Genomic DNA, 11,943 nt, shown 5'->3' on the forward strand with positions numbered 1-11,943 from the left:
GATAGATAGACAAAGCTCTATCAGGACCTGGCTCTCTCAGCTTAGCTCTCGTTGCTGTCTTCTTTGATTCCACAAAATGGCCCTTTTAATTTCATTCTTAATTGGGATACAACTGTTTTATGCAGTGGTTTCCGTTCCTCTTCCTCTCTTCCTTTCCCCATCATGCAACTCTTTGGGGGTAAGGATTGCTGCAGAAGTGGCCCTCAACAAGATCAATGAAAATCGGAAAGAAGGTTACGTTCTTGGTCTCCATCGCATTTTTGATGTCCTAGAAACTATTCAGGTAAGATTGGAATTGGAATTGGAATTGGAAAGTTTATTTATAGGCCGCCCTTTTCATGGGGAAGGGAATACAAACAATGACACAAGAACAATACATAATTAAAATAGAGCACAACATTCATCATTCAGGTGGGGATGGATTACAATCTTAACCCCAGGCCTGATGGGATAGCCAGATTTTAAGGGCTGTGCAGAAGGTCTGGAGGGTGGTGAGGGTACGGATCTCCACGGGGAGATCGTTCCAAAGGGCCGGAGCTACTACCGAGAAGGCTCTCCTCCGTGTAGTTGCCAGTTGACACTGACTGGCAGATGGAATTCGGAGGAGGCCTAATCTATGTGATCTAATTGGTCGCGAGGAGGTGATTGGCAGGAGGCGGTCTCTCAAGTACCCAGATCCACTACCATGAAGGGCTTTATGGGTGGTAAGTAGCACCTTGAAGCACACCCGGAGGTCAACAGGTAGCCAGCGCAGCTCGCGGAGGATAGGTGTTATGTGGGTGAAACGAGGTGCACCCACAATCGCTCGCGCGGCCGCTTTCTGGACTAGCTGAAGACGCCAGATGCTCTTCAAGGGCAGCCCCATGTAGAGCACGTTGCAGTATTCCAGCCTAGAGGTCACAAGGGCATGAGTGACTGTTGTGAGAGCCTCCCGGTTCAGGAAGGGTCACAACTGGTGCACCAGGCGAACCTGGGCAAATGCCCCCCTGGTCACAGCCAACAGGTGGTGATCAAAGGTCAGCTGTGGGTCCAGGAGGACTCCCAAGTTGCGAACCCTGTCTGAGGGGTATAGTGTTTGACCCCCCAGCCTGAGTGATGGAACACTTGCCAAATTATTGGGAGGGAAACACAAAAGCCACTCTGTCTTATTTTGTTTGTTAGCCCTCATCCAGTCCCTAACGGCTTCAAGGCCCCGGTTCATCACGTCCACCGCTTCATTGAGTTGGCACGGGGCGGACAGATACAACTGGGTATCATCCGCGTATTGATGGTATCTTATCCCGTGCCTCCGAATGATCTCACCCAGCGGTTTCATGTAGATGTTGAATAGTAGGGGGGATAAGACCGAACCCTGTGGCACCCCATATGTTAGGGGCCTAGGGGTCGATCTCTGCCCTCCAACTAACACCGACTGCGACCTGCCCGAGAGGTAGGAGGCGAACCACTGCAAAACAGTGCCTCCCACCCCCACCTCTCGCAGTCGTCGCAGAAGGATACCATGGTCGATGGTATCGAAAGCCGCCGAGAGGTCAAGGAGAACCAGGATGGAGGTATGGCCTCCATCCCTGGCTCTCCAGAGGTCATCGGTCAATGCGACCAAAGTGGTTTCTGTGCTGTAACCAGGCCTGAAGCCAGACTAGAATGGGTCAAGGTAACTAGCTTCCTCCAAGGTCCGCTGAAGCTGGGAGGCCACCACCTTCTCAACAACCTTCCCTACAAAGGGGAGGTTGGAGACTGGACGGTAATTGTTAAGCACGGCTGGATCCAGAGATGGTTTCTTCAGGAGGGGTCTCACCACCACCGATTTAAGTGCGGAGGAGAAGAGTCCCTCCCGAAGGGAAGCGGTAACAACCGCCTGGATCCAGCCCCGTGTCACCTCTCTGCTGTTGGCAACCATCCAGGAGGGGCACGGGTCCAGTACACAGGTGGAGGCACTCACAGCCCTCATGGCCTTGTCCACGTCCCCGGGGGTAACATCCTGAAACTCAACCCAGCGATGGTCTACCAGGTCGTCCACTCGTGCCTCCGCTGGATCTGCAAAGGTGGAGTCCAGATCCAACCGAAACCGAGCAACTTTGTCCGCCAAGAACTGGGCATAGTCTTCAGCCCTACCCTGCAAGGGGTCCCCCGTAGCCCTCTTATTTAAGAGGGAGCGGGTTATCCTAAACAGGGCGGCTGGACGGGACTCGGCGGACGCAACCAAGGAGGCAATATATGCTCTTTTTGTTGCCCTAAGTGCCCTGATGTATTCCTTGGTGCAGATTGTTAAAAGTGCTTGGTTCGATTCGGATCTATCGGACCTCCACAGGTGCTCTAGGCGTCTCCTTTGGCGTTTCCTCTCCCGGAGCTCCTCGGTAAACCAAGGAGGCCTCCGGGATCCACTACCTCGGAGTGGCCGTAGTGGCGCAATCCGGTCAAGAGACTCCGATGCCGCCGAGTTCCAGGCAGCAACCAGAGTCTCCACCGGACTGTGGGCGAGGGTATCAGGAATAACCCCAAGCTCCATCTGGAACCTCAAGGGGTCCATAAGTCGCCTGGGGCGGAACCACCTGGTTGGTTCCTCCTCCCTATAGTGGGGGTTTGGTCTCCGAAAGTCAAGCCTCAGTAGGCAGTGGTCTGACCACGACAGGGGTATGATCTCATTACCCCTCAGACCAAGATCACAAGTCCACTGCTCCGAGAGGAATACGAGGTCGAGCGTGTGACCCGCTGAGTGGGTTGGGCCCCGAATTACTTGAGTGAAGCCCATGGCTGTCATGGAAGCCATGAACTCCTGTGCCCCCATCAGAGTGTTCACCGAGCGAAGGCAAATTGAAATCCCCCAGGACCATAAGCCTGGGGAACTCAATTGCTAGCTCGGCTACCGACTCGAGGAGCGAGGGGAGGGCTGCTGCAACGCTGTTGGGAGGCAGGTACGTTAACAGCAAACCCACTTGACCCTTGAGGTCCAACTTCACCAGTAGGGACTCACACCCGACAAGCTCCGGAGCAGGGATCCTACGAGGTGCTAGAGACTCCCGGATAACAATAGCCACACCCCCACACCTTCACTGGGCTCTCGGCTGATGAAGCACCAGAAATCCTTCTGGGCACAGCTCTACGAGGGGGACTCCTCCCTCCGGGCCCAGCCAGGTTTCAGTAATACATGCCAGGTCTGCCCTCTCATCTAAAATTAAGTCCCGGACGAGGGGAGCCTTGTGAACTACTACAGACCTGGCATTTAGCAACAACAGCCTGAGACCAGGGTCCTGATTACTCGCACCATCTGGCCTCGGAGTGGGACTCATAGGGCCGGAAGGAGGGATCTCTGTGACGTAGCGAGCCCTCCTTCCCCGGTAATGGCCAGCCCTAAAGTCCCCGCCATATCTGCCCCTCCCCGTTACGACCGTAATGCTCCGGCCCACTCCTGTGTCCATGGTCCCCCCAACCACCCCAGTGACCCCCGCATTCCCCGGCAGGTCCTCCGAATCAAACATACTCATTCACTCACCCAAGCAGTCCCCACGTAATAATTAAAAACACAAAAATACAGCAGTAATAGCAATAAAAAGTGGGACCAGTCATTCAACTACATACATATCACATGCATATCCCATACTAAGACTGAAAGAAGAGGGAGAAAAAAGAGAGAAAGTAAAAAGAATTAAAAATCGTGCAGTTGTTAAATTACGAGTTCAGGGAGAGCCAAATGGTTCTCAGCAGATGGCTCTGCAGCAGACAATGATAGTGTGAACACCAAGGCTAAGTCACGGGGGGAGGAGGGCGGAGGAGGGAGTCTGGAGAAGTTGTAGTCGTGGCAATTGTAGTCAGTCACACAAAACAGCCAGTCTCTACAGACGCCCAAATCATCTCCCCTAGGATAATGTTGGTTCAATAAATGTTGGTTCAATAAATGTTGGTGTAGTAGAGAGCCCGAAAGTTCAGCAAACTGGGGAAGTATGTTCGAAAGGTACTGCGGGTGTCCAGTAAAGATCTGTTCCTTCTCTTGATTTTTCTTTTTTTTTTCTTTCCACTGAGCACCAGGCATACTGCTTTCCAATCATGGTAGCACCAGTGTATTTCAGCAGGAAAATAACCTACAAAATCATTTGATGGCACCCAAGTGATGTAGCCTACATTTGATAGGCCTAATAAAAGAGCCAAGGTGGCACAGTGGTTAAATGCAGCACTGCAGGCTACTGCTAGATCAGCAGGTCAGCGGTTCAAATCTCACCGGCTCAGGGTTGACTCAGCCTTCCATCCTTCCGAGGTGGGTAAAATGAGGACCCAGATTGTTGGGGGCAATATGCTGACTCTCTGTAAACCGCTTAGAGAGGCCTGAAAGGCCTATGAAGCGGTATATAAGTCTACTGCTATTGCTATTGCTATTGCTATTGCTATAAAAGACATACTCAAAGTAGGGCCAGCTTTACCATTAGACTGAGTCAAGCAACTAATATGTATTTTGTGGCAGTTCTTGTTATCGCTGGTCAGTTCCACCCTCTTTTTAAAAATAGGACAGGGTACTAACTGTCCAAGGCATTCTAAATTAATGATTTGAGATCAGGTTTCGTGATAATATATTCACCATTGCTAGGATTAAAAATAAATGTTTTGACGCATGTAACAAACCATCTGGAGTAACCCATGGTTCTGTGGACACAGGCTAGTCTTTCTTTGTTCCAGCTCATCTTCCACCGCAGATTCAGACTCCGACGGGGGCACGACAAGTTCCCTTTAACTTTCTTGGCATACAAAGTTCCAATATGCTACCGTCTTTTGCTGCCTAAGTCCCCAACAGAACTGGTCTCTTGTCATTTGAAGTTCTCAAAGAAGTAGGTGATTGTAAATGCAGGGAGGTAAATTTAAACAAGGAAGAAAAGAGTTGAACCAGTTTTCCCAAGATGCATTGAAGATGCAGTGATCCATAGAGCATTAAAATATTGAGAGATTCATCTAATAACTGCAGGTGCTCTGCCCCCGTTCATCGGAGACTAAGGAGCAGCCTTGCAGTATCCCACCAGAGCTGCGAACCTTTTTGGCATGTGCGCAATATTGTCAAGTAGCTGGAAAAGATATTAGTCTTGGCATCACAAGACAAAAACAACTATGCCTGCATTACTTCAAAAGCAAGATGGGCTGCATAAAATTTAAATTAATTGGGCATCCTTGCCCAGTTCAAGGAAGTTTCTGGATTTATCTGAGAATGGAGTAGGTTTCTTGACATCAAGTGAAAATCAGATGATGTCCTGTCTTTTTCTGAATTTTGATTTGAAAGTTAATTCATTTTCATCTAACGTGCTCAAGTTCATTAACAACCTCACTTGCTTTTTTAACAGTTTTCCTTTGTCCATAATAGGATGATGAGTCCGCTTTCGATCTTATTTTGGATGTGCTGGAAACCAAGTGCCATGTGCGGAGCAGGAAACCCTGGAAAGAATGCGAATTTAGAAGCCCACATGAGACAGTAAGTAATTGATCTAATTTAAAGAACCCCCAATGGGGTTTAGAAAGACATCAAATCTGGGGTTTGAATCTAGGTTTTCAAAGGTGGCTGAGGGAGTAACTCCACCCGCTTGCCGTGTAGCAACAAACCTTCTCTTCACAATAGCCTTCACCACTTCTCCCATCTTGCCACTTGTTCCTTGGCATCTCTGTGTTCATCAAGAGCCGAGGTGGCGCAGTGGTTAAACGCAACACTGCAGGCTACTTCAGCTGACTGCAGTTCTGCAGTTCAGCTGTTCAAATCTCACTGGCTCAGGGTTAACTCAGCTTTCCATCCTTCCGAGATGGGTAAAATGAGGATCCAGATTGTTGTTGGGGGCAATATGCTGACTCTGTAAACCGCTTAGGGAGGGCTGAAAGCCCTATGAAGTGGTATATAAGTCTAACTGCTATTGCTATTGCTATCATAATTCCCTGCACTGAGGTGCCCTATCAAGTCAATGGGATTGCATACATGAATCAAACTCAACCCCCACAGTTCCTTGCAGGAATTCAAGACATAGCTCATACTTTCTCTTGGCCAGCCATGGCTCTTACATCTGGGAAAGATTTCCTAATATTCAATCCACTCCTGCAACTTGAATGGGTTCTTCCATGTCTACACAATGAAAGGAAAGGAACCAGTTCTTGGCCTTCTTCTAAATGTCCCCCTTTTGGGTACCCAAGTGATCCTTGCCCCCTTCCCCTCCAGTCCTTTGTCAAACAAAACATTCACACCACCTTCAATCTCTTAATTTAGCATTCTCTTTTCCGTCTCTTTCTCTGAAGCCTCCTAAAAGTGTACTAATCTTCTGAGAGAGTACTTTTGGCCTTTGACCTTTCAGGTTTGGTCTAAAGCAGGAAGTAGATCAGGTGGAATTGAGATCATGTCTGCTGGATCGATCATCTGTGATGCATGAATGAGCTCTTCCTAGTAACTCCTAATGCATTCTGCAGTGCAATAAAACAGACGGTGGGGTTAAAAAAAATGTAGGCGCTGCAGAGATGTGGAAAACATTATGGAAGGAAAGTAAACCTGAGCCTAAGATGTGGGAAAGATCCAGCTTTTGATTATGTGTCATGGAATCATTGATAAAAGAAATGGGTAGCACTAACACACTGTTTCCTTTTGTTCCAGGTCTTTGGCACTTGCGAAATAATAATGAAATTCAACAGGGTAACGAATGATTCCACCTTATACAAAAGTGACTGCAGTTTACACACTCGTACGTATTTATCATGTTCGCTGCATGGAGGCTTGCCAAAAATAACTATCCAGAGCACGTGCATTTTGCAATTGCAAAATATCCCCAACCAGGGGTGGGTTACTGCCGGTTTTACTACGGGTTCGCAACGCCCGCGCTGCACAAACTTGCACTGTTCAATGTAAATTGTTTTTCATGAATTCACAGAACAATTTACAGTGGACTGTGCATGCGCAGTCATTAAAAACTAAAATGGAAGTGGCCCAGCAGTGGCTAGGGAACTGGTTTGGGGGTCTGGCAGGTCTGGGTCGCTGTTGGTTCTGCGACCCAGGCCTGAATTCCACTACCGGTTCAGCCCAGTTCGGAGCAACCCACCGCTGTCCCCAACGAAGTTTAAAAAATAGATTCAGAAGCCCCAACATTAAATTTTAAAGCCTTGTTCCATTGTTCCAGGTATCTTAGGCTGCCTTTGTAATTTCAGTTTGCTCTATTTTTCAACCATAGATGCAGTTTGGCCGAATTTCCTTTTCTGTAAATGTTGTTGCAAATTTATATATTTTTCGCACACTTTTTCCCCAGCATTTTTACAACTATAAGATATTATTTTCTACTAACTACGCCTGCATTTCCATGCAGGGTTTGTACTATAAAATTAAAATAAAATAAAAACTCATCATCAACCATCAACCTGACTAGATGCACATTTGAGTGAGATCATTTATTTTCAGGCTGAAAACGGTTCTGTATTTTGCTTCATTTAAATGTACAAGCTCCAATTCAAATGTATCATCTCACCATTTTAAATAATACTTCTTTGATTATTTTTTTTAAAGTTCCTCGTTCTGCTATTTCAAGCATTTGCCCCGACTGTCCAGTAGGCGGAAATCCTTCTGAAGAGAGATTTCAGGCTGCAGCTAGAGAAAGCCTGGCCAAATTCAATGCTGAAAATAACCACTATCATTATTTTGACGTTCATGAGGTCACCAAAGCAAGTTCACAGGTAAAACTGAAACGGAGTACTTTTGATCAAGAAAGTTGATGTCGTATCCTTGATTTGTATAGAAAGTGCTGTAAAGAACAGGGTTGATGGGAAATGTAGAAACTGAAAGTAATAACAGAAATAATTCCAGAAGAGGGCAGCTGATTTCTACACTGTTGCCAAAGAAAATGTAGAGACAGGTTATCAAAGTCTGCAGAAATCTGATTTTAAAAAGATTTTAATTTTTATTTGCCAGTGATCCTCCTGGAAACATCCAATTTCCCACATGGGTTTGATTCTGATTTTTCTACAATATTACTTTCAATTTGCTTACTGAATATTTTAGTGTCCCCTTATTGATAGCATTTGATAATATTCTACCAGTTCTCCTAGTAGTACTAAGAATCCTAGGGACATACTGGAGGGCTTCAAGTTATTAAAGTTTATGAGGAACATTCCCTGAAGACTCAGTGACGTGCGGTCAGCTTTAGGCCTGGTGAGGCACTTTTTAGACTTGTGGACTTCAACTCCCAGAATTCCACAGCCAGGCATGCTCAGTTCCGATTTAAAGTGACAGCATTTTTCCCCCTTGCAAAATAAGTTTTCCCATTCTTTTTCTTCTCCCTCCCCCTCCTTCCTCCCTCCCTCTCTCCCTCCCTCCCTCCTCTCTCAAACAGACAACACGCACACAGAGAACTTCGATCCCTCTCTCATTCACTCACTCTCAAACACAAACACAGAAGTTGGATTGGATATATTTTCCAAAGGCTTGAAAGCAGCTCCTCTGCCATACCCCCACTTCCCCTGCTGCCTTCCAATCAAACTTTTTGAATTCCACCCCCCTCCCCACACACGAACCTTTCCAGCTATTTCAGAGATGATTTCAACTCTGCTTCTCCCTGCCCTGCCCTGCCCTCCCCTCATGAAAGGCCAGAGCTCTGTCAGACTGAGCTAGTTGCTCCAGAGAACTCTAAAAAGCCTCTAAAAATGCCCTCTACAGGAGGCGAGAGAATACGTGCCTCATTTGCATAAGGAATTTTTTGCTTGTTAACCCTTGCTTAACTCTTAAAAGGCGAAAAATTCCTTATGCAAAAGAGGCCCCTAGTTCTCTGGCCTCCTCCTATGGTTAACACAAAGCACTGTTCCAAGTAACTGTGAATCTGGCAGCAACTACCTTGGCTTTAATTGTTTTTTAAAAAAATCTTTAAAATCCTTTCCTTTTCCTCATGACTGGTGAGGCCACGCCTCCCTTGCCTCTAGTGACTGCACTTCCCTGCTGCAGAGAATGTGACCCATTCTAACTGTTTATGACTTTCTACAGTGGGTTGTTGGCGAATCCAACTTTGTGGAATACATCATCCAGGAGACTTCCTGTCGCAAAAGTCCACCTGTGTCTGACATCTCTAAATGCCCTCTGCTCCCAGATGAAACTGCAGTAAGTATTCACAATCTTGCATAAAACCTAGCTCATGTCTTCTGAAGAATCAAAGTTTAACTGCTCATATTGTGTTCTTTATTCATCAATGTCTGCCAGACCCAATGACTGCATTTATAGAACATTTACATTTGCCAGAAATGGGTTCCCCTCGCACATTTGTGCTAGTCAGTGGTGGGATTCAAATTGTTTTACTACCGGTTCTATGGATGTGGCTTGGTGGGTCGTAGCATGGCTTGGTGGACCTGGCAGGGGAAGGATACTGTAAAATCTCCATTCCCTCCTGATCAGCTGGGACTGTGGAAGGCAGAGAATAGATGGGGGCGGGGCCAGTCAGAGGTGATACTTACCAGTTCTCCAAACTACTCAAAATTTCCACTACCGGTTCTCCAGAACTGGTCAGAACCTGCTGGATGCCACCTCTGATGTTAGTCATTCCGAACTATAGGGGGCAGTGTTGATTCAATTTCAAAGCCGAAGAGCCAGCTGTCCAAAGACGTCTCCGTGGTCATGTGGCCAGCATGACTAAACGGCAAAGGCGCACAGAACGCTGTTACCTTCCCACCAAAGGTGGTCCCTATTTTTCCACTTGCATTTTTATGTGCTTTCGAACTGCTAGGTTGGCAGAAGCTGGGACAAGTAACGGAAGCTCACTCCGTTACATGGCAGTAGGGATTAGAACCGCCAAACTGCTGACCTTTCAATTGACATGCTCAGCCTCTTAGCCACTGAGCCACCATGTCCCTTTATAAATATAAATAGAACATTTAGACTGGACTAAAATGGAATGCGATAATCTGCGGGAATTCAGCCCTTCTCTTCGTTTTGTTTCATAAATTCTATGAATATAATTATAGGAATATAATCATTAAAATACCAAATTAATACCCGGAACACCAAAACGCATTTCCTCCTTTGGAAAATGTGCTTCAAGAAATCCACAGAATGGTTAGATGACTGTGAAAAGAAAGAATTTAAAATTCTAAGAAGCATAGCACAAGAATTCAGCTTTCCCATGGAGGCTCCATCCTCTCTAATGGGACCACAGAAACTGTCATTCTGGGGAGGAGAAAAGGCTTGTCAACCACAGGGAGTAATGGAGAAGGCCCTTTGATGGAGAACATCTCATCAACCACATCCACTGCAATCCCACCGCATATTCAAAATTCTGAGCAGGTTAAAAAATTTTGTTGATGCAAACTTTCTCTTTTGCTCTAGGATTCAGGGCTATGCAAAGGCTCCGTGATCAACAGCCGACTAGAATTTAAAAAATTTGTCACGGTACAATGCGAGTTTTTCCCGCATCTGGTAAGTTTCTCAGACAGCTATCCTCCACAGAAAATATTTATTCCTTGGTGGCTGAGTTTAGTTTACCTTTTTAAACACGTTTCCTGTCCATCCACCCAGCAAGACTGACAGTAATTAAGGCACACCTCCGAGGAAGTGCAACTGGGAAGGTTTCCCCTTGTCGCATCCAGAAAGCAGAATTTATGAACCTCAACTGCCTTGAACATTTCACAAAATAACCAAGCATAAAATATGGGCAATTCATTTTCTTTATCTTTTGTCTTATTAGCCACCAGCTAATGTCACAGAAACTCCACCCAAGCAGGAGGAAGAAGAGGTAGTGGTGACCAATTGTCCTCCGGGCAGCCTTGATTCTAGCCCCACTGTTGCTTCTATAAAAGAGGAGGCCCCAACAACCATTTCGCCCTACCGCAAAGCCATTTCCCTATCAACTGACTGCCCAGGAGAGGTTGCAGTAAATATCCTTGGCCTTAATCTGCCTTCACGACAACAGTCTGAAACAAAGAGTGATGTCCAACACTGAAAGCTTAATCCAGAGGAAACTTCCCACCTCTCTTCCGTCCTTCACTCACTCACTCACTTACTCATCAATCACTAGAACAGAAACTATTTTCCTGCCGAAGGAAATATTAAAAACATTTAATAAAAGAACCCAGGTAGTATGACAGTTTTGGTAGTGGTTATTTCCAAAATCGGTTTTCTTTCCTCCCCCCCACACGCCCCACTCCATTTATTCTTTTGAAACAAACACACAGCCTGTTTAGTTTAGTTTTAGTTTCACTTTATTTGTATGCCGCCCATACAAATGGGCGGGATGGTGGGACAAATGGTGGGACTCAGGGCGGCTCACAGTTCAAAGGGGGGGGGGGAAGGACAAACAATTTACAACATAAAAGCACTACATCATTTAAGAACTCAACAGTCATACAATTCGAGTAGGGGTTAGAGTCTTTAACCCCAGGCCAGCCGGGATAGCCAGATTTTAAGTGCGGCGCGGAAGGTCTGGAGGGTGGTGAGGGTCCGGATCTCCACGGGGAGTTCGTTCCAGAGGGTCGGAGCAGCCTCTGGGTAGTTGCCAGTCTACACTGGCTGGCTGATGGAATTCGGAAGAGGCCTAATCTATGCGATCTTATCGGTCTAGTGGAGGTAATTGGCAGTAGGCGGAAGTAGCCTGGCAGAAGAACCTGTGAGAATGCCAGGTATTTTCCCTCTTGTAAGGGCGCGGTGGCTCCGTGGCTAAGACGCTGAGCTAGTCGATCAGAAAGGTCAGCTGTTTGACCATTCGAATCCCTGGTGCCGCATAACGGAGTGAGCTCCCATTACTTGTCGCAGCTTCTGCCAACCTAGGAGTTCGAAAGCACGTAAAAATGCAGGTAGAAAAATAGGAACCGCCTTTGGTGGGAAGGGAACAGTGTTCCGTGTGCTTTTGGCATCTAGTCATGCCAGCCACGTGACCACGGAGACGTCTTTGGACAGCGCTGGCTTCTCAGCTTTGAAACGGAGGTGAGCACCGCCCCCTAGAGTCAGGAATGACTAGCACATATGTGCAAAGG

At 46.8% G+C, this 11,943-nt stretch overlaps 1 protein-coding gene across 1 annotated transcript; it reads left to right on the forward strand.

Moving 5' to 3' along the window:
* LOC106552985 (fetuin-B) lies at positions 1–11,057 on the forward strand. Its single transcript, XM_087725159.1, has 7 exons — positions 1–283; positions 5,339–5,446; positions 6,602–6,689; positions 7,502–7,668; positions 8,969–9,082; positions 10,301–10,390; positions 10,659–11,057. Exons 1-7 carry the CDS (start codon positions 77–79, stop codon positions 10,911–10,913), a joined length of 1,029 nt encoding a protein of 342 aa, XP_087581285.1. The 5' UTR covers positions 1–76; the 3' UTR covers positions 10,914–11,057.
* Positions 11,058–11,943: the final 886 nt, after the last annotated feature.

The sequence above is a fragment of the Thamnophis sirtalis genome, unplaced genomic scaffold (assembly GCF_051295495.1).
Source record: "Thamnophis sirtalis isolate CommonGarterSnake01/CBP01778 unplaced genomic scaffold, rThaSir2_p1.2 scaffold_11, whole genome shotgun sequence".
Classification (NCBI taxonomy): domain Eukaryota; kingdom Metazoa; phylum Chordata; class Lepidosauria; order Squamata; family Natricidae; genus Thamnophis; species Thamnophis sirtalis.

What these genes read in the sequence shown, in the direction of transcription:
- LOC106552985 (XM_087725159.1), top strand. Translation starts at nt 77, where the DNA reads ATGGCCCTTTTAATTTCATTCTTAATTGGGATACAACTGTTTTATGCA. An exon ending in TTAGAAGCCCACATGAGACA is followed by an intron (nt 5,447 to 6,601) that starts GTAAGTAATTGA and finishes CTTTTGTTCCAG; the next exon opens with GTCTTTGGCACTTGCGAAAT. An exon ending in TGCTCCCAGATGAAACTGCA is followed by an intron (nt 9,083 to 10,300) that starts GTAAGTATTCAC and finishes CTTTTGCTCTAG; the next exon opens with GATTCAGGGCTATGCAAAGG.